At 32.5% G+C, this 24,437-nt stretch overlaps 1 protein-coding gene across 2 annotated transcripts in view; it reads right to left on the reverse strand.

Moving 5' to 3' along the window:
* Positions 1–24,437, reverse strand: part of LOC122269156 (uncharacterized) — a 169,676-nt gene that overhangs the window by 74,881 nt on the left and 70,358 nt on the right. For both annotated transcript variants that reach the window (XR_015435231.1, XM_071182933.2), the window contains exon 2: positions 2,909–3,103. Coding sequence is in view for 1 of the 2 variants with exons in the window: in XM_071182933.2 (XP_071039034.2) it covers positions 2,909–3,103 (195 nt within the window). In the remaining variant the exon portion in view is untranslated. The remainder of the gene's footprint in view (positions 1–2,908; positions 3,104–24,437) is intronic.

Consider the following 24,437-nt stretch of genomic DNA (forward strand, 5'->3'; position numbering starts at 1 on the left):
TTTTGATGGAACTAACCCACATTTGAGTTACATGGAGAAGAAAACTACGAAAATCTCCCACGGTTAGCCTGACGGTTAAAGGACTCTAACCCATGATCAGTCTACCACTGAAGATATTTTATGTCGATCAACCATGGTCGATCAACCATGGCTGGGATTCGCACCCGGTTCACCTCAATGGAAAGTGAACATTCGATCCCAGAAATTAAATATCGAATAAAAAATCTAAAAATTCAAGTATGAGATATTTTTCTAAACTCGTACCCTCTGATCTGGGTTAGCTAAAGTGGGTCCAATCAGAAAAAAATCCTCTGGGGTTTTTTATAAACTGGATTTTTTTTCCTCTGAAAATTAACTGCGCTAGATCAATGGATTTTACTTCAAAAGTAAAATGACTGTCACGTAACAAAAAGTTCAAGATAAATTTTATTTAGATTTAATTACTATATAATTAATCTAAATTGAAATGTTTTGATTTAGGATGGATTAGGACGGCTCTTATGATGAGCACATTGTTCATGTTTAAGGTTTGTAAAACGAATATTTTATAATTTAAATGAAATTATTATTTTGTTCTTAACTTTTGATAAATTTTGCCTATCTTAACAGTTTGTAGGGGTTTAAAATATAATTAATATCATTCTATATGAAGAAAAAAGTTTTGGAGTAAAAAAAAAAAATTAAAAAAAAACATCGTAAAGTTTATTTGAACTATAAATTATTCATTTAATCATTTTTTAAACGTATTTACTTTATATCTTTTCTTAATACTATTGTGACTCGATTTCTATTATTAATCTATATTAAATGCTTTAAACCAGAAGTGAATTTCTTTTATTTTAAAGTAATCCTGTATTATTACATAACATTTTAGGAAAGACATATTAAAATCGACATGTAACTTAATTACTGTTTAATAATTGCAAAATCATTAAGTAATATTTCCTTTCATAAGCTTTATACAAAATAGTTTTTAGTCAAAATTAGCAATTAAAATAATAAATAAAATCAGTTATTAGAAATTAACTTTACACAACATTACTAAACAATCTGTTTGGCGAAAAATAATTTTATTAAATTTATAGTAATTAATTAATTTAATAGTAACCAAATTTAATTTCACAGTAAACAAAGGTGGAGTAGGAATTTAAAAACCAAAATTGTAAATAAAGTTGTAGTAAATTAAGTTGTAAATCGCGCAATTTGAATTTTATTCCAATAGACTCAGCTACTAAATATGTGTTAATGCTGTAAAAAAATTTAGTATCTTTTAATTCAATAATTTAAAATTTTTATGCTACGATCTGTGGTTAAGAAATAGAAATAATAATGAAATAAACTAAAACTCTTAAACTAAAAAATGCTTACAATTAAACAAAACAAGTAATAAATAGTTACCAACTATTTAACTTAAGCAATCTTATTGAGAACTGAGGGGAAAAAATGTAAATGTTTCTGATTAATTTCCGGGTTTTCGATTTAAAAAAAAAAATAATAATAACAAGGTGGGCTATGTATTTTCAAACCCTGCTCCCTTTCTTGGATTGAAACGGAGGGTAACTTAAAAATTTTAAACGAACCCCTGTTTTTTTATTGCAAATTAGGATTTTTCCAAAAAAAAGTACTTTAATTTTAGGGTTCCACTGCAGAGTAAATATTAACATATAACATAACATATTAACTTAAATATGTAATCAGCTGACAAGATGTCTATTAGATTGGTAAAAACTAAACCTAAATTTATTTTTTGATTATTATTCTACTTTTTAGTACACCTCTAGTATTTTACCATTTATCAATTAACTCTTTTCTAAAACAACAAATTATAATGTATTTTACCAATTTTAAATTCAATATCCAAATTGAAATTTCAAATCTGATTTTTTTTCACCAAAAAATAAATCGATGGATAGTTATTGTTCATTTTATTTTCACCGGAAAAGTTCAGTCGAGAATCAAGTCACAAATTAATGGTACAAATTTGGCGAAGGAACACATGGCTACAATGACTTGCATTGGGCCGAGATAGCCAGGTTGGCAGGGCGCTGGTCTCATGTTTGTGAGAATGGGAGTCCAGGCCGCCGAAAGCTCACCTTGCAGTAAATGGTGACTGGGCCCATGTTACATGACTGTATGAATGGGCCCACCCTATAAAACTGGTGTGACGTATAGCTGTGGAAGAAGTCAAATTCTTGGCCACAGATGGCGCCACTAGAAAACAAGAACTATCACACACCTCTGACTTAATGGCCGACGACAACAAGAGCAACGGGACTTGCATCAACTCGTTTTTTTTCTTTATTTCTTATTCTATTTACTTTTTTTAAACTTAATTTTAAAGGTTTGATTAGATATGTACTTACGTGGCTATACTCTTGGTTATTTTGTGTTAAATCCGTCGTTGAACAGCCGACCCAATTTTTGGGTTTACGACTACTAATATTTAACTCAGTAGCCTTGTAATTTTGAACCCAATTCAGAAGACAAGGAAACTCCTGGATCAAGTATTGGGAGAAATTTGCCTTCGTGGAGGACTTTTGGATGGAACTAACTCGCATTTGCGTAACATGGAGAACGAGACCATGAGAACCTCCTACTGTTAGCCAGGCGGCAAGGGAACTCTAAGCCATCATCCTCTTACTAGAGAGAATATTTCACGTCAGCATTGTGGATGCGGAATTCGTATAGACCAGCCACCGCCGGTATTCAAACCCGGTTAACCTCATTGAAATCTGAACGCCCTATCAGCCATTGCAGCTCACTAAATGAGAACTCATTTTTACTAAAGACTCAGACAAATCTGATTTGGAGAATTAATCACAGAAGTTTTGATTCTTTGTGGATAACTTGTTATATTTAGTGGTTTTGAATTTAAAATCAGTTCTCTAAAATAATGAAAGAGATTCACCTAATGTTTTGCAGAGGATATTCTCACTGGGTAAGATGAGTTCGGGAAATGCACTCTTCAGTTTTTTGGAGATGACTGGTATTGAGGCGACAAATCCTTCAGATGTCAGATCATATACAGCCTTGCATAGGGCCTCGGGCAGGGGGGCAAACTGTGTCTGAGACACTAAGCTCATGCTCACCACGTCCAGGTCACCTGCAAAGAAACATCCATTTTTATAATTCATACGCTCAGTTCAGAACCGGATTCATTAGCATTATATAAAGTGGTAAAGTAGTTTGTAGTCACAACATTAAAAAAATTAGTTGTAGTTAACTACATTTGTAACAAAGTAGTTGTAGATCTAGTAAACTACAAAAATAACGTAGTTTTTCTGATCACTGCATAAAATAACACACTTAAAAATCTATAATAATATTATCGAAGTATGTAATTATAGTTGTAGTAAACCACAAAAATAATGTAGTTTTCCTGATCACTGCATAAAATCATGAATTTAAAAATCTATAATAGTATCAACGAAGTATATAATTATAGTTATAGTAAACTACAAAAATAACGTAGTTTTTCTGATCGCTGCATAAAATAACACACTTAAAAATCTATAATAATATTATCGAAGTATGTAATTATAGTTGTAGTAAACCACAAAAATAATGTAGTTTTCCTAATCACTACATAAAATCATGAATTTAAAAATCTATAATAATATCAACGAAGTATATAATTATAGTTATAGTAAACTAAAAAAATAACGTAGTTTTCCTGATCACTGCATAAAATCATAAATTTAAAAATCTATAATAATATCAACGAAGTATATAATTATAGTTATAGTAAACTACAAAAATAACGTAGTTTTCCTGATCACTGCATAAAATCATAAATTTAAAAATCTATAATAATATCAACGAAGTATATAATTATAGTTATAGTAAACTAAAAAAATAACGTAGTTTTCCTGATCACTGCATAAAATCATAAATTTAAAAATCTATAATAATATCAACGAAGTATATAATTATAGTTATAGTAAACTACAAAAATAACGTAGTTTTCCTGATCACTGCATAAAATCATAAATTTAAAAATCTATAATAATATCAACGAAGTATATAATTATAGTTATAGTAAACTACAAAAATAATATTATCGAAAGGAATATTGAAGGATTAGACAAAAAGGAAGTGTATAAAAAAAAGAGAAGGTGTTAAAGTAATATCAATGGAATCATCGTTCCGCATGAATAGAGGTCATGATTTGAGTGAAGACACCTCGTTTTGTGAACCACTTTGTTTTCTCTTTATTGCGTGTTTATGGTGCATTCACTCACACTATACCCCGCCAGACAATAGCCATTTGTCGCCAAAATCATTTCACCCTATCTCACACACACAATGCAGATTTGTGAAAGATTATTAAGTTCTAAATTGGGAACTGGCACCAAATTCTACCGATTAGAGTTCGGCTTAAAAAAGGCTTATGGTAAAAACTTAGTGAACTGCATCCTTCTTAAATAATATTGATGAATGAATAAAAATATTCATTTTTTTTCTAAATTCTCTGATTGTGTCTCAAAAAAAAACATTTATTTACGTTTTATTAAATTATTTTATTTTATAACAGTCGTTGAACAGCCGAGTTGATTTTGAGGTTACGACTACTACTGTTCAACTCCGTAGCCTTGTGATTTTGAACCCGATCCAGAAGACAAAGGAACTCATGGATCAAGTATTGAGAGAAACTTGTCTTCGTGGAGAACTTTCGGATAGAACTAACCTGCATTTGCGTTACAGGGAGAGGAAGACCACGGAAACTTCCACGGTTAGCCTGGCGGCAAGGGAACTCTAACCCATGATCCATCAACCACAGAAGGATATTTTACGTTAGCATTGTGGTCGGGGCGAACCGAATGTAGAATTCGTATCGATCAGCCATCGCTGGGATTCGAACCCGTTTTACCTCATTGAAAGGCGAGCTCTCTATCCCCTGAGCAACCACGGCTCTTTATTAAATGATTGAGGTTAGATTTAGAAGAATAGTTGTTTTAAAATCATTATTTATCTCTCGCATCTATCTAAAAAATATGAAAATAATGAGGGCTATCCACCAAATGCCCTCTAGCGTAAATGTTACGAGTTCGAACCCACCGTAACCCTTGATGTATCCTTAAACTGCCCTTCACTAATCTGTGCTATCGAGCCGTGATGGCTCAGGGGACAGAGCGTTCGCCTTCCAATGAGGTGAACCGAGTTCGGATCCCAGCGATGGCTGGTCGATACGAATTCCGCCCCCAGCTCACATCGACAACAGTACAGACGTAAAATATCCTCAGTGGATCATGGGTAAGTTTCCTTGCCGTCAGTCTAACCGAGGATTTCGTGGTTTTCCTCTTCATGTAACGGGTCAGTTGCACCAAAAAGTCCTCTACGAAAGCAAATATCTCCCAGTACTTAATCCAGGAGTTCCCTTGTCTTCTGGATTGGGCTCAGAATGACAAGGGGATGAACGTTAGTAGTGGTAGGCTGCTCAACGACGGTTATAAAATAAAATTTGTGCTATCTGTTCTTTTACTTGACAAGGCCCTAATCGTAATGAGCACACAAGCCTATTAATATATGCTGCGTAACATTGACTAATGATAATGAGTGGAGCCTCAAAGGCACTGAGCAAAGAACTGCGGTTTGAACTGATTGATGGCTACTTACTTGTCTGAAAAGTAAAGTTGCCACCATTATCCACCAATACGTGCTGTTGCTACTCAGTCTCGATTACATACGTCGGCTTGTATACACTCGACTGCTAATGGCACCACAGTACCAGCCACGACCGTGAACTTAATACAGCTCTCACGATCAGCAATCAAAAAGTACGGTGATCTTAATACAGCTCTCCCGCCTTTTCCCATAACAGCAATGAATCACCTAGTGGTATCCGTTCATCGAATTCTATCACAGATATAATTTTGGTGGGGGAGTACTGTAGTGTATCTACCACTACAAAAATACAATACCTATTCACTAGTATATAAGTCACGCTAACTCGATTCTCTGTAGGGGTACCTTTTCATAGATGAAGGTTGACATGTGACTATCCCCCAGAAACATAAAAAGGGATCAACAAATCCCCCAAAAGGTATTAAATTAAAAGAGGGTAGGACTGGAAATCGCAAACTCTCTACTTCAAGGATTAAGAAAAATCAACAACTAAATTTAAACAAATTACAGTCCCCTGGCAAACCGCTTTCAGTTGGTTAAAAACAATAAAGCCTGATAATTAAGATTTTGCATAGAACCCTATAGTGCGTCTAATATATAGTCCAGGGACTGTAAATTACGATACAATCAAAGGTATCGTAACATTGCACGCGTGGAAACGATCTTGTAGTAAAATTTGATCTCATTTTCGAAATTTAATATTCCCCCCTTTCTTTTCTTTTAGAATAAAGAAGAAGAAGAAAAAAAGAACAATTTGTGAATGTGGAAATGTCTGAAAAGGTCGCTGTTCTAAAACACAATGGAAGGAGAGAATAATAAGACATTTTTCATTGTTTCCGATGCTCATGGACCACAAGGCAGAAAGAAAAGAAAAAAAATGTCCAATGAATGGAAAAGAATATATCTCGTAAATCTGCGAGTTGACACTCAAAAGGCAGACCACAGAATAGTCCGATTATGAATGAAAACTTATGGGGCTCTCTCCATCGTTTGCTAAACGATCATCATACTATCTCCATTTGATGTTACAAGATGCAGTGGCGTAGTTTTGGGGAGGGTTTGGGGGACAAAACCCCCTCAGAAATTAAACATTACTTAATTAATGAACTAATGTAGGGTAAGTAGGATGTAGATATAAAAAAGTTTTCATTATATATCTTTATATAATATAAGAGAGTGAAATGATAACACATAGCCAATCACAGAACACTTGCGGTTAGTAACGCACAAAACAGCCAATTAAAATTGAGAACGCATGTGTGTGTAAAGGTAATAAGTTTTAACAATCCAGTTTTTCCTTATTCATTTCGATATTGTTTTGGTTGTCATCAGCATAAAATTAACAAAAGTCGTGAAGGTATTGTTTTCCTTTAAATTTTTTTTGTATCCCTAATTTCAAGTTATTTTCCAGTACTGCTATTATTAGCGAAAGTATTAAATTATGGTTGTGAACTCACAATATAATGTTATGAGAATATAAATGTTCTTTTAAAAATGATTACTTCGAAAAATCACTTCTGTTCGCCAAGAGATCTAAATGTTTATAATACTAATAGATAGTAATATTTGGAAGTGAGAAGTAGAGACACAAGCGTAAGCAAACAGAATTCCTTTTAGTACATATATGTTAAGTGAATAATTTTAACCTTAGTAGAGAAACTGTTTGCTGCCAAGAAAAGACTATCATCGGGGTTGATGAGGGGCAGCGAATAGCAGCTTAGCCCCCTAGTATATATATATATATTAGGATTATATATATAGGATTATATATAAACTGCTGTTTGTAGAAAATGCAACACCATGAAGGAATCATCAGAATCAAATGAAATTCGCAGCAAATGTCAATTATAGGATATTATGCAAATTAATAAAGTTTCAGAGCCATCGCGCGTGCGTGGCGCGCGCAGCGCCCTCTGAATTGATGCTGAAAGCGTATAAATAAAGTGCTGTAGCGGGACGTTGAAAATAGTCTATGATTATTTGTTAGTGGCAAACGTTTAGTGAGACCTGAGTATGCCTCCACGACGGAAGAATAAGAAATTCAAGCAACTTACGGAGTTTGAACGAGGGAGGATAATCGGCCTTCGAGAAGGAGGATTTTCCTATCGCGCAATAGCAGCTCGTATGCAGCGGAACAGTTCCACAGTGATGCGAGTTTGGAAGCAGTGGACCGACGAGCACCGAACAACTCGAAAAACAGGCACTGGACAACAGAAGGTGACGTCAGAGCGCGATGATCGACACCTGCTCCGCATGGCGGTGAATGATCGCACAGCTTCCTCCAGGCAGCTGGCAGCACATTGGTCTACTGCTACAGGTGTACAATTGTCGGCTTCGTCAATTCGTCGTCGTCTGCTGAGCCGTGGATTGCGTGCAAGGGTGCCATTATACAGGATTCCCCTCACGGTGGATCATCGACGGCTGCGTCGGCAGTGGGGTCTTGAGCACAGAGACTGGCGAGCTGATTGGCACCAAGTTGTCTTTTCAAATGAATCACGCTTCAATTTGTGGACCCATGATGGCCGTGTTCGTATTAGACGTTATGCCGGTCAACGCTGCCTTCCTGAGTGTATTATTGAACGACATAGTGGTCGAACACCCGGAGTTATGGTCTGGGGTGCGATTTCGTATCATGGACGATCCAATTTGATACGAATTGAGGGTAATCTCAATAGCAACAGATACGTCCGTGAAGTGCTACAGCCCGAAGTCGTTCCTTTCCTTCAAGGCATCCCTGGAGCTATCTTTCAGCAGGATAATGCACGCCCACATGTTGCGCGGACTGTTAGAGACTTCTGTTCAGCACAACGCATGCAACTTCTTCCTTGGCCTGCTTATTCGCCGGATATGTCGCCTATTGAGCACGTGTGGGATATGGTTGGTCGGCGTCTCACTCGTGATCCGCGTCCTGCAGTTTCCAAAGACGAACTTTGGTTGCGCATACAAGCGATATGGAATTCTCTTCCTCAAGCAGATATTCAACATCTGTTTGACTCCATGCCACGTCGTATAGCAGCACTTATTGCAGCGCGTGGTGGCTGCACCAAATACTGATTTCGGACGCTTAATTTGTTTCTTTTGTTTTGAAAATTTCATCATTTATTTGTATCAGTACAAGTCGTTTCTGCATTAAATTTCATTTGATTCTGATGATTCTTTCATGGTGTTGCATTTTCTACAAACAGCAGTTTATATATAGAGCCGGATTAACCTATAGGCACACTAGGCACGTGCCTAGGGCCTACGAAATTCAGGGGCCTACGAAAAACTTGGGAGAAAAAAATTTGTTGACAAAAATAATTTAGCTTTAAAAACAACAAGTGTATTTTGCACAAAATTATGAAGATACTAATAAAAATATAATATTTTTCGGTAATAAATTATTTTGCAGAATCTTATGATCTAGTATATTACTTATTTGTGATTTTTGGATTCAACGAAATCTTGTATTATGCTGTCGAATTCCAAACTACGCAAAATGTCGTATTCAATAGACATAAGTGCGAGCGATGCCAAACGATCTTGATTCATTGTTGAACGCAAATAATTTTTATCAATTTTAACCTGGAGAAAGATCTTTCTCCTTCTGCATTTGATCCAAGAATCGACAAATATATTCTTAATGCAATATGAATGTTAGGAAAAGTATTCACTAAAAAGTTTATCTTTAACATAGTTATCGATCGAATTAATCATAATGGTATTATCGATATCGACTGCAATATCGGCAGTATGTCGGTATTGTAGATAAAGTTCGATAAACAAATTTGTAAATTTAAAATCTATATTAATAAAAATGTAAAAAAAAATATGCAAGAAAATTTTAGCATATATTTTGAAAAGAGGGGAGGAGTGGGGGAAGGAGGGGAGGGCTCAAAAACGGCTATGCCTAGGGCCCACGAAAGGTATAATCCAGCTCTGTGCCTAGGGCCTACGAAAGGTATAATCCGGCCCTGGTTGTGCTCCTTGGTTACATGTTATGGAAAATCTTGCAAAGTAAATCCGTAAAATGTTTCAATTTAGGGAAAGAGGGAAACCTTAGTAGTTGCTATTGGTTTATGAAATAGATTGAGCGCTTCCCACAGAGAGCAAAGAGAAAAATGTCCTGCTTTTAATTAATGCATAGTTGAGCCAAAAATATATTTAAGGACAGGATGGGAATTTAAAAGTGTGAGAAAGCATTTTGATTAGATTAATAAAATAAAAGAAAAGGATATTCAGAATAGAGCTAACTTAAAAAGATAAGACACACACACACAGAGAGAGAGAGAGAGAGAGAGAGAGAGAGAGAGAGAGAGAGAGTGTGTGTGTGTGTGTGCGTGTGCGTGTGTGTGTGTTATCTTTTTAAGTTATATATATATATATACAGACATACTTCTTTTAACTTCCATTTTATGAGTTTCTTTATTTTGAGATTTTTTTCGAGGAACCAAGTACATTTTGGAAGTTTCTTCGTAAAATAACTTCCAAATAGCGAAGTGAATTTCCCATCTAAGGAACCTTTCTTTGAGATCCACAAGTTTGAAATGTTCTGAAATATTTCAGAACATTTCGAGTACGCCCTCTAGCGGGAGCCTGAAAATATGCAGCATTAGTTCCATCATAACCATTAGCAATGATGGACGCCATTTCCTTAGCAGCATATAAGAAGCAAAATTTCCCTGAGGAAAAGGTATAAGAACTTCAAAAAACTAACCAGAACATGTCAAACATTGAAGCAGAACACGCCAAGCATTAGAAGAACAATTTCTTAATAATTTTTACCTTTCTATTATCAACAATATAACATTCGATTTCGTAATCACTTGCTGTTACAGATGTGTGTATTGCGGTAAAATAATTTTTTCTATCTTCAATTCATTACAATATAAAGTGAAGTCAACATTGCTTTCGTCATTCCAATAAATAAATGTGATTTCAGAACGTACAGAACTGTAATTAGTTATAGAATATTCTTCTTCGTTATAGAACAGTATATATTTCTGTATCTATATAATTCGGAAAACAACAATAAAAAATCATCCAAATTACTTGAAATAGTGTCATTTGTGCTGATGATTAAATAATTTTTATCGTTTAATTGGTAAGTATTTTTTTAGTTTTGAAAGAATAATTTCAACTAGAATTCAGCTATTCTGTTTTTAAGTTACATATTTAAATTCATATCGAGATCTTACAATTATAAAATTTTGTTGTGTGGTATGAAATCTGAAAGTAATGAAGGGATAAACTATGTATATATTATTTCAGAATAAAGTTTTCAAACAAAGAACATGTCATTTTAGAGTTCTCCGGATTTATAAATCAGGTAAATGTTATGATTTTTATAATAAAAAATTTGTTTGTAAATAAATTGTTTTCTTATTTGACGATAGTTCTCTACAGAATGGTTTTTTACGTCTGATTAAGAACTATAAGAATAAAAAAAAAGAAACAATATGAAAGTTTTTTTATTTCAATATGAGTAATTTTGAAAATCATTTTTTTATCCTAAGAATTCTTTGTTTTACGTTTTTTAATTTCTAATTTTTAGATAAAAATTGTTGTCAAAATACTTTTTTTTTGAAAACATAAATGTTATAACATTACGTGTTTATGTATACTTCTTGCATACTCTAATGTTTAAAGTAATATGATTCAGAAAAGTATGGAATAAAAATTCGGTACTTATACCCACTTCTTTTAGCGCAAACAAAGTACTTCCAAGTAATTTAAATATCTGAAAAGTAAAGATGTTGAACTTTGTAAAATGGGTGAAAAGTTTGTGGCAAGTTGTTGCCACAAGGTCCCTGAAGGTCGTAAGAAGAAGCGTTTTTGCTGTTTTTTGCTATTTTCAACGACTTACTATAGCTTGCGCCTTCTAGTTGCCACGGTAAATAACGTGTCATTTGAAAGATATACAAAAACACTTTCTAAAATTATTTATATAGTTAAGGCATATTAAAAAGGCATCCAACTTCGTTTCTATTAAACAAGAACTGTAATACAAGGAACTATTAAATGAATAATTCACATGCATTTTGTAGCTACAAAACAAATGTTTTACAGCATTACCTTTATGTATTTCTGTTTTATACAATATTGTAAATGTCAATGATAATAAAATATTATTTTAAGTAGATAACCAACAAGATTATATACAATAAAATGTTATCAATATGGGTTTTTATGGTGAAATGTATGTAGAAAGTAAAGTGTTCGAGTAAATTGCTTCGAGAAAGAAAATGCCAAAACATGGTATGTTAAAAAAATGTTTTAATTTTTTTAAAGCTACATGCCTCAATAAATTTTACTTTTTTGGATAGACTAATAATGGAGTAAAATAAAGGTTAAAAAATTATTTCAATATATTTATGCAGCAAAAAGTTATGACAGTTAAAATACAGGCAAAATTAGAAAATTTTCAAGTTTGAACTTCAAATAATTAAGAGCGCATTAAATATGCCTCAATTATATAAATAATTTTTAAAACTGTTTTTGTATATCTTTCAAACGACACGTTATTTACCGTTGCAACTAGAAGGCGCAAGCTATAGTAAGTCGTTGAAAATAGCAAAAAACAGCAAAAACGCTTCTTCTTATGACCTTCAGGGACCTTGTGGCAACAACTTGCCACAAACTTTTCACCCATTTTACAAAGTTCAACATCTTTACTTTTCAGATATTTAAATTACTTGGAAGTACTTCGTTTGCGCTAAGAGCTGTGGGTCATTTCCATGTAGTGCAAAAACGCTGAAATTTTCCTGCAACATTCTGCACTTTGTGGGGGGGGGGCATAAAAAATGAACAACTCAACTTTGGGGCAAAAAATTTTAGATTTTGTCTTTTGACAAGGTATATAACAAATGGTAATTTTTTGAGGAAAATCTGAGATGGCATGAATCACCCCATAATGTTGTCTCAGATTCTTGCTATTAATGAGTGAATAAAGCACAAATAAAGGGTTACAGAAATGGACCCGGAAAGCATGTAATCTTAGGGTAACCTTGGGTCGTAATTTTCATTTTATTGTCAAGAAAATGTTAGTACTAAAAACCTTTTTTCAATAAAGCAAAAATATTGCAGACCTTTCATCCTAAAAGGATTAAAAATTATTTTTAAGGCTTTTTTTTTCTCCAAAAAGTATTGCCACTTAGGTAAAATGGTCACTTAGGTCCATAATGATTAGCTGACGTCACACTAGCGATAGAATCAAATTGCATTGTCCATTAAAATTTCATGACAAGGTGGATTTTAACTGAGCATACAAGACTTTGCGAAAAGTATCCTTATAATGACCTAGATTTAAGATAACCTTGAGACAAGCTTTTTTAAATGATTTTTCACTCTTTAAATCCCTAAGTCTACCTCGATTTAAGGTTGTTATATAGAAGGTTGTTTTCCAAGGTTTTGAATTAGGGTAATGTGCATAGAATAGAGCCTATTGTCACAGATCTCGTTTTAAGGTTAGAAGGTTTACACGTAAACCGCATAAAAACCTTTGTAGATTTACATTAAAAGGTCTTTTCTGAGTGAAAATAAACCCTATTTTGCTACCTGGGTATAGCTTCGCTCCTATTAAACAAGAATCTTACGTGTTTCAGTTTGTAAACACAAAATGATAGTATAGTTTATCTATGTAAAGAATTCCCCTAATCATTCGTCGGGAGAGGTTACGGTTACGAGGTTTAACTATTTAAGACTCGGGTCAGTGAGAGAGTAGCTCACCTCTTTGAAATGCGCTATTTCTTATTTCCATAACAGCAGACTGCCTTAGACTTCGCGTCGAAGGGAGTTCTTTCTGTACAAATCGTTTCAATCAATAGGGGAACAATAAGGATAGATAAAAACAACTTAGAACCCGTTATACCATTATAAGTTAGTAGAATATTGTTTTTAAAAGTAATATTGGAAAAATGGAAATCAAATCTTAAAGTCAAGGGCAAATGAAAACGAAAAGCCCAATCATGAAATCTAAGAAGTTTATTGAGACAGCAGAATTGAAAAAGTGGAAGAGATTTTGTGAAAATGCCATGAATCGGGCTTTGTTTTGTTTCGATATATATATGCTATTATGTATGACCGAAATTGGTGGCTTCTACCGGTGAATGTTGACAATCACACAGTCGCTTTGGTAAATGTCCGAAATATATAGTTGGTTTAGTATATATTTCGGACCAGCCACTGCCCCCTACATCAATGTTTTTTTAAGGTCAAGTGCCCCAGTGTGCCGTGTATTCCGAATACTGATGTTTGTTCTAATCTATTCTCAGCAGATATTATAATATCGAATCGGATATAACAAATATTTTAAACATTCACCAAAGCGACCCTGTGGCCGGTGAAGGGCGACATTTCGGTATTTCACGGTGACATACTGGAAAGCAGTTGAATCAATCGTAATCCAAAATGGAGCATTGTTGAAAATGCAATTAAAAAAATGTTCACTCATTCAATTCTACTATTAGTTTCACACAGTCTCCATCTATATCTTGTCCAAATTCTCAATCGTTAATAAATGCTTTTTATTCGTCCAGTCAAGTTCAAACACATTTTTTTTTAAACATGCGATGGATTTCTGATGAGTTAAGCGTTTCTGGTTAAGCGAGGATTCAAGCGATGGGTTTTAAGTGTTAAGCATCTATATTATATAAAACGCTAATACGTACGTATGTATGTATGTATCAATAAAACCGATGATATTTCTTTTCTCGCGCTGGCAACAGTTTTCATTTTTAATTGATTGGATTCGGCGCGCAAGAGCACGTAGTGAGCAACCAGATAACAATAACCAGAGTGAGCATTATCAGGTTGTTCAATTCAGATTCATGCACTAAAAACATGGCAATATTTAATTTAAACTCAATTAGGAATTAATTAATTAATTGAAGTGAGAATGCTCTAAAAGGCCGCTGTTGAATTGATATTTTTCTACTGGGAGCTACCTAAACGTCTAAAAAACGTTTAAGTTTTTGTATTGAATGCATTGAATTTTTTTTATATTTCGCGTTTATTTATGCATTGAATTTTCACGCTTTAAAATGCAGAATATTAATGAAGCAATATTTGATAATTTATTTTGCTAATATGTTTCTTATTTAGCTAATGTTTTGATTTTTTCACCACGTACAATCTAAATAGCTAATATACATTTTAAAAAGCCAATAAGAACATTGGTAGAATTCTTCTACATAAGTACAATACTATGTCTTTGATGATAAAATACTATGTCTTTGATGATAATATATTATGTCTTTGTGCTAGAACATTGTGTTCATTGGCGAGCGAGCGCAGCGAGCCATGGTTCACGGCGTGAAGCACATAGGATTGCGTAGCAATTCTCGGGGGTTGCCGAGCGTTAGCCAGCAGGGGGCGGAGCCTCCTAGACGTTTTATATTTTACTGTAAGCGATTCAGTGTTTCACATATTTTAAAGATAACATCAGGGATCATTTCTAACTTATAGCTCTATTTAAACAAAAAAATAGTTTATTGCACGCATTCAAATATTTAATTATTTTATATTCGCTGTGTCAGATAAATTCGATAAGGAACATTACGTGGTAGCACGTGTGGTTCACGTCATCAAATTTATACTTTTAGTCTGATACCATGCGCGCACTTTTTTTTCTTTCTTCAATATTAGTTCACACTCTCAATATATATATCTTGATTCGTTAATAAAATATTTTTTAATTTATCTATTCAAGTTCAAATACATTTTTTAAAACTTTTAGTGGTCAATAAATTTTTACTCAGATATTAATTCATTAAATAAATTTAATTAATTAATTTTAGTTTTATTATGGGAGAAGAAATAAATTGTAATTATTTAATAAAAAGTAACCAAAATAAAATTTTTTCTTCGTTGACCTAAGGAGGACTTTAAAAAAAAAATATTTTCTATATTACTTATTAGTAGTGACGTTTTCTTAATCCAGGCATTAGGGTTACTCTAAACGAAATATGATTGAATGCGTGCTGCAAACATATCAAAAGAGTTTATATAATAAGCCGGAATGCTCCTGTGTTAATGAATATAAGTGCGAGATTCAAGTCAGAGATAACGGTCATTATTAAATAGCTGAAAAACAAAAGGATTTGTGAGATCTTTTATCAATGGCACCTGAAGTCAATGACAGGGAGAGAGTTCATCGACATAATAAATAAATGTCATCCATAATCTTTCTATGAATCGCTTTTTGCATTTGCTAGTAAATAAATAATCTTAACGTACTTTGTTTACATATTTTTGTAGGAGGGAAGAAAAAAAAATCAGCTTTCCTATTAACTATTCCAGCAGATCAAATCTTCCTGTATTTTTAGTTTCGAAAGTAGCTTTAAAGATTTTTTGGTGATAACAATGATAGGGGGGGGATCATTTTGATTCAAGTCAAGTGATTAATGGACCGCGGCATTCAGATCACGGAAGGTCGCAGTGATCACCCAAACATTTTCACTGTTCAGCAAATATTGCTAAGTCATTCGGCATATTTATGAAAATTCTATTTTTCGCATTTTACTTAGAAAACAGAAATGAAATTATAAACTCGTCTCACTTTGTTTGATATACTTTGCACCGATTTATTGGAGGCAGAGTCGACAAGCTTCAGGACAGAATGGATTAATTCACGGTTTAAACTGTGGATTAAAACACGATTTAAATTTACAAAAACACCTTGTCCAAAACTGTCCAAAATCATTTTATTCAAATTATGTCAAAATATTTTTAAAAAAATATTGTGAAAAATACAAGGTTAATTTTTGAACGAGAAATAAAATGAAAACAGGATTTTGTTTTACTAAAAAAAGGTTATTATTATTTTTAATATTGCATTATTTATCCTTATGCCTAAATTTTTTTAACGGGATTAAAAGCATATTTATTCATATTTAAAGGTATTCACTTTTGTTGTTTAAAGAATTGAGCAGCTTCAAAAGTTATAAAAATTATATTATTTTCCTTTAAAGAGTAAAAGCCAATTGTATAAAAAGTATCAATTGTTTATTAATCTATGTAATTATTATGTGTACAATGGTTACACATATAGGATTTTTTACCTTTTACCATTGTTCAAGGTTCTGAATAGTTCAAACCAGTTTAGAACAGTCTAAAAAGGTAAACCCCAAGTGTCCTCCTGCTCCTGACCAAAACCAGTTTAGGATCTCTAAAACCCCAACCCTGATTGGGAGTCATTTAATTATAAAGTTCCGAGGATCGAATTAACAGCAGAGGGCGTAGCCTTGAAAGTAATTATGAAATGTTAAATACAGTCGGACCTCTATTTAACGAAGTCGCTAAATTCCGATGATAAGTGGAAAATTCGTTAAATAGAAAATCACCATTTGAAATACTTAAACAACGCAAAACGGGTTTTAAATTCATAAACCCTAGACAAAATTAAAATAGCAATGGATACACATTTATCTCGTAAACTAGTATCTGTTATTTATTTTATAAATCTTAATCATAAAAGAAATCTGCATGGAAAGCAAAAATAGAGCTAAACGTTATTCAGTGTTACACTATCATGCTATATGCATTTTCGAATTAAAAAAAAGCTAAATGTATGCATAAAATTATAGCTGCATTTATTATAAAAATAATTTTAAACATACATCACCACATGCGTTCGTAAGTTTAATTGCTGCTGATAAAATCCGTTAATTTTGTTTGAGTTTTTCGTTTGAAAGGCAAACAAAAAGGGATTTTACTGAGTCAGAAATGTTCTGAAATATTTTGTGAAATAAAGAAAGTGGATCTCAAAGGAAAGTTCGTTTCAACGTTCTATTTAAAAATAGAAAATACATTTCGCTATTTTTGAGTTATTTTTACAAAGAAATTTCCGAAATGCTTTTGATTTCTAGAAAAAAATCGCAAAACAGAGAAATTCGCGAAATGGCAGTTCGTTAAATAGAACTCCGACTGTAAATATCAAGACATAAAAACTAGTGTATTAAATAAAACTCATGAGAAACTCCATCGGAAGGAACTGCGCCAGAATTTTCGGGTGTGTGTGAGCGATAGCGAGCAGGAAGCGGAGCCCCCTGGTGATTAAAAAAGAAAACATTAAAAACTTTGAGCAAAGCAATATAATAAGACCACAGATGCTTTTCATTCATTTTAACATTTAGCTTCATGACAAAACCTAACAGCAATAACAAACGCACAACAGTTATAAAAAACAACAGAATATATATGCTGAAAAAGCATTATTTTATATGACGGCAGAACCTTCGTGGAACAGTTATTAAATGTTTTTATTTTATTTAATAACCGTCGTTGAACATTATAGGTTTACCCCATTCTGGGTTTACGACTACCAATCTTCAACTCCGTATCCTTGTCATCTTGATCCCGATCCAGAAGACAAGGAAGCTCCTGGAACAGTACTCCCAGAGGTATTGATTTGTTATCTGAACATGGGGGACTTTGTGACTCGACAGATTTAACGTGCATCAGTCACCATTTACTACACGGGGGCAATGTTTTGTAGCTTTTGTTAGCAATATGAATTTTTATTTTGTTAGCAATCTGATTCTTTACGCCGTATATGTATAGTGTGTATATAATTATGTTATATAATATGTCAGTGTTTCCCAAAGTGTGGTACGCGCACCCCCAGGGGTACGGGAACAGTTTAGTGGAGGTACGCGTTCTTATGCGTAATATCTTGCAACAAACGAAAATTTCAAAAAATGTTATTTAAAAACAAAACTAGCTACGAACTTTTCTATTTGCTATTTTTTACAGAGTTAACAGTTAATAATTAGTGGTGTCAACAGCCAGCTATGATTTTTAACTTTAGTGCAATTTTTTCACAGTAAAAAATGCATTCATTTTTTTATTTGTGGTACACGGCGTTACGAAAAATATAGAAAGGGTACACAAAAGTCATCAGTTTGGGAAACACAGTAATATGTTATATTATATATTATGTTATATAATATGTTATATTATATACTATGTTATATAATATGTTATATTATATATTATGTTATATAATATGTTATATTATATATTATGTTATATTATATATTATGTTATATAATATGTTATATTATATACTATGTTATATAATATGTTATATTATATATTATGTTATATAATATGTTATATTATATATTATGTTATATTATATATTATGTTATATAATATGTTATATTATATATTATGTTATATAATATGTTATATTATATATTATGTTATATAATATGTTATATTATATATTATGTTATATAATATGTTATATTATATATTATGTTATATAATATGTTATATTATATATTATGTAATACACTGAAGAGCCAAAAGGACTGGTATACCTGCCTAATATCGTGTAGGGCCCCCGCGAGCACGCAGAAGTGCCTCAACACAACGTGGCATGGATTCGATCAAAGTGTGAAGTAGTGCTGGAGATAATTGACAGCATGAAATCTTCAAGGCTGTCCATAAACCAGTGGGAGTAAGAGGGGGTGGGGATATCTTCTGAACATCACGTTACAAGGCATCCCAAATATGTTCAATAATGTTCATGTCTGGGAGTGGATCCAAGAGCACTCTTCTGCTGGCCAACAAAATCCCCAGATATTAACATTATTAGGCAGGTATGCCAGTTTCTTTGGCTCTTCAGTGTATAATATATTTTAACGGATTAAAGACAATGAATATATTTTATTCTTTCTGCTACGAGTAAACCAATGATCGGTAATGATAATTACATAAATTTAAACATAAGTTTCTATAAATTATGTTTCCTTGAATAATCTTATACTTCATATGAAGAAGAAAAAAACTGAACAACTAAATTGGGGAACGCCCAATAAATATCTTAGAAACAAATGGATGGTGTTTTCAATATAAATGTAAACAACAACAATCTCGAGCTCGCTCTTGACCTTCTCTACTTCCGGTTAGAAAATATACAGCTGCTTACTACAGCTTATTCTGATTTTCCAACAGAAAATTTTGTTTTTTAATAAAAGAAATAAATTACATAATTTCTGAGCTCAAATCTGTTGTATAAGATATTAATTCTGGTGAAACAAAAATTTGTTTTCGTTGTTTAGAGACCTATTGTTAAATAAGGTGACATTTTTACTAGATTAAGAAAGAACTCGCTTTTTTGGTAGTCTCGATTTGGCCTCGTATTTACTTATTTTGCTCTTGTTGCAAGTCGTACACCATCATTCGTTGGTGTTAGCATATTGCTCGAGTAGTGAGATTGCTCTATTTTACAAATTATCATGTAAATTTAAATTTCGAAGTTGGTGCATTGTTGACAAGACAAGAAGTGTCTTACAAAGAATAATTTTTTCAAAAGTTGATTCCTAAGTCTTCAAATAACGAGTCTTTCTTTTTGAAATGCAAATAATAAATCAGATAACAAATACAAGTGAACGAAACAAATACAAGTGAACGAAATGGCTTCAACATACACCCAGGGCCCGACATAGCTTAATTGGGCCCCGGGGCAAAAACATCTTTGGGGGGGGGCCCCCCTCTGCTTCACTACTTCAGTAATGAAGAACCGAACTTTATGGAGATATTTAAAATTTTCACCTCATTATAGATAACATAAGAAATTTGAATAGAACCTAAAATAGCTATAAATCCCCCCCCCCCCAATGGTCCGGCAAAATATCGTTCTGTCCATTTTATTGATTTTCTGACAATTTTATGTCCATCATTGCCGAATGCAGTTTTCTGATTGTCATCTAGTTGCGAAAAATTCATATCCTTGCTGACATTAGGGTGGAATTCAGCTAAATTTTGGCAATTATGATGGTTCGATTACGCCAATCAGAAGTTCCTATTTTCATAAATATATCGCATTTTGCGATATATTAAAATACAGGATTTTGATTGGCCAAATTTGTCCATCGTAATTGCCAAAGTTTTTCTGAATTCCGCCCTAGAAAGCCATGGATTTACGAAAGATAGACTTTTTGTGTTCTTTCGATAGATTAATGAAGAAAACATAAAACTGAGGAATTTTGCACTGTACTGATATTTTGTTTTAAAAAAAAGTTCACTAAAGAAAGAAACGAAAAATAAACTTTCGATTCGTTTGGGGAGCCCCCTTTGATTGTGGGGCCCAGGGCAACTGCCCCGTATGCCACTCCCTTAGTCGGGCTCTGAATAGACCGCGACAGTAATCCGGAAGTTTAGGCAGTCAAAAGCTTGGAGTGTGCCCCAGAGTAGAAAACACCATAAATGGACACACTTTTCGGATAGGGGAACTGAAGATCAATTTTAAAACGCATTAACACTTCAAAGAATAATGGGTTTACGACTACTAATGTCCGTAGCCTTGTAATTTTGAACTCAATCCAGAAGACAAGGAAGCTCCTAGATCAGTACGTCCAGAGGCATTGATTTGTTATGGGAACATGGAGGACTTTCCAACTCGACAGATTTAACGCGCACCAGTCACCATTTACTACACGGGGAATCTTCGGCCGGCGGGGATCAAATCCACGAACTCTTTGACATAAGCCCAGTGCTCTACCAACCAGGCTATCCCCGCAAATAACCAGGTTATCCTGAAAGGTTGTTTCACGTTTCAACATAACAGGCAAGGAAATACGAGTACCAATAAACAAAACCTTTTACTGAATGTTCTGAATTGCGATATAATTTAGTGGAATGAATGTGACATTTCGACTTTTGAAGTCATATTTTTATTTTAAAAAAAAGTAGAACTATTTATTATAAAACTGCAATCAGTTGTACTGCAGAGTGTGACTATTTTTATCAAAATCCATTATTTCTCTCGCATGACTAAGTACAATCAAGATACATCAGAAGTAATTACTTTAATCCTATTATGGCTCTCAACATAATCGGTTTTTAAGTTCAAGTGCCCACTACTGATGTTTCTCCTAATCTACCCTCAACATATATTATAATATCGAATAAATATAATAATATCTAACGCTAAATATGGAAATACATGATATGCCGTGTAATATGTTTAGAGCACTGATTCTGATATTTTTTTTCTCGTGACACACTTTTAACCATTTAAAATTTGACGGCACATGCATAAAAAATAAGTTTAAAAGTTTACTTACCTGTGTAATGCTCTGAGTAAAACAGTTTATGATAATAATTTTGAATGTGAAATAAAATAATATGTACTACAAATACAACTGTACTTTTATTAAAGGATAAACTACAAGTTAACTGTTATTATTTTAATTTTTTTTTTGTTATTTATTAATTGTTAGCTTGTTTTTCAGTTGAGTTAGCTCAGTTGAATTGTTAGCTCAGTTATTAATAGTTAGTTTTTTTTATATTAACTGTTATTTTTTGTGATTCCTTGTTAACTTGTTTCTTTTGCCAATTATTAATTGTCAGCTTGTTTTTTTTTTCTTGTTAGTTATCGTTTATTAATTTGTTTTTATAACTATTAATTGCATCTTATTTCAATTGTTAGCTTTTATTTCCTTTTTAAGGTTAAAAATTTAACTTGCTTTCTTTAGTTAATTAATAATTATAATAGCCATTAACTTTCCGACTTATTTTAAGATTGATTATCAATGATTGATGATCAATTTAAGATTGATAGAGACAGGACTTTCACCGTCAAAGATGTTCACGCCGTTAAAGCGTGGAAAAATTATAAAAAGTATATATATATATATATATATATATATATATATATATATATATATATATATATATATATATATATATATATATATATATATATATATATATATATATATATATATATATATATATATATATATATATATATATATATATATATATATATATATATATATATATATATATATATATATATATAAGAAGCATTATAATTTTTACCACACCAAAGTGCAGCAGCATAGCTGTTAAGATTCACTGGTTTAGAGATACGGAAAATTTATGAAAATTATGGAAAATTATTAATAAATTAAACCGATTGGAATCAGCGAGCTGAGACCTCAAAATACACTAGTGCAGGGGTGGCGAACCTTTATACACCAACGTGCCATTTTTTCTAGAGAATTGCTTGATGAGATCTTAGACGTGCCGTCAAATAATTTTGACTTTGTGATTATTGGGAAAATAATAATACTAAATACTATCAACTCAAAACTCTTTATTTACATTGAAAAAAAAAAACTTTTGCAATGTCTCAGTTATACGCGTAATTCAACTTAAAGTAACACCAGTGTGACTTCTATTGTTGCAGATTAGATGACAAATAACTTATATTAGGTTGTTAGACATTAGTTTAAGCAGGACTATTAATTTTTTTGCTAGTTATATATTGTTAGCTTGTTTTTTATGGTTATTAATTGTTTTTTTAGCATTAATTGTTAATTTTTTTATTAATAATTGCTTATTATTTTGTGTATTTTTTGTGAATTTTAATTTAATTGTTACATATGCTTCATAGTGTAATACCATTTGTGTAAAAACAAATGTGATCGGTAGAGTGCCCGAAATATTGTGTCGGGTGCCATAAATTGTACGCGTGCCGTTGGTTCGCCATCCCTGCACTAGTGTGTGAAATTAAGAGAATGTGCATATTCGGTCGATTATCTCTAGAACTAATGGACCGATTTTGATGAAATCTGATATATATATATATATATATATATATATATATATATATATATATATATATATATATATATATATATATATATATATATATATATATATATATATATATATATATATATATATATTATATATATATATATATATATATATATATTGCTACAATACAAAACAAATAACCATTCAACAATTGTAATACACACGCATGATCGTGCGTAACACTCGTTGGAATCGGAAGGTATGTAACAGCGGTTGCAGAATAAACTAAAAAAAAAAAAGAGTTAAAAAAGGGGGTAGGGGTCCCCTCTTACAGATATACCAGGCCTTGCAGCGTGATTTCATACTTGGAGATAAGGCAGTTTATCATTTCCTGTGGCCTGAATTGTAAAGTGGCAATTTCATACCTTCCGACTCCGACAAGCGTTACGCACGATCATGCGCGTGTATTACAAAATTGTTGATTGGTTATTTGTTTCGTATTGTATCAATGTATGTACTTATCAATTTTCATTAAAATCGATCCAGAAGTTCTAGAGACAATCGGCCAAGTCTGCAAATTCTCTTAATTTCTTAAACCAGTATATTTCGGACATCCACCAAAGCGGCTAATGCGATTGTTGACATTCACCGGTGAAAGTCGACATTCTCTTGATTTCGATCATTCAAAGTAACATATAGGTATTTTGAGTTTTTTTTTTCCACCGAAGTTGACCGAAGATGGACAAAACTTAATTTAACATTTAGTAAAATTTATTAAGACTCAATTTAACATTTAGTAAAATTCATTAAGACTTAATTTAACATTTTGTAAAATTTATTAAGACTTAATTTAACATTTAGTAAAATTCATTAAGACTTAATTTAACATTTAGTAAAATTTATTAAGACTTAATTCAACATTTAAGACTTAATTTAACATTTAGTAACATTTATTAAGACCTCACCAAATGGTCATGATAGATTGTTGCAAGCTCTTGGCAGCTCATGTCCATTTAAATAATTTTTATTTTTTTTGCCTTATTTTGGAACAAGACAATGATTGTTTTGGAAGAGAGAACAATACGTGGGTGGGACATCATTTTTGCCACTCCAATGACTCCAAACAAAAGTCTCCTGTCACCTGTTACTTTCTGTGACTTTAACCTTTTTTTACCCTCCTACGCACACTTTTTCTATTGATTTATTTTGTGGAGAAACATCAGGACTCGAAATCAACGGTAGTCCGAGATCACTAAAATTTTACTGGAGCAAAA

Source organism: Parasteatoda tepidariorum, chromosome 7 (assembly GCF_982258835.1).
Source record: "Parasteatoda tepidariorum strain Cologne lab strain chromosome 7, Ptep-v5.0, whole genome shotgun sequence".
NCBI classification, from domain to species: Eukaryota; Metazoa; Arthropoda; class Arachnida; order Araneae; family Theridiidae; genus Parasteatoda; species Parasteatoda tepidariorum.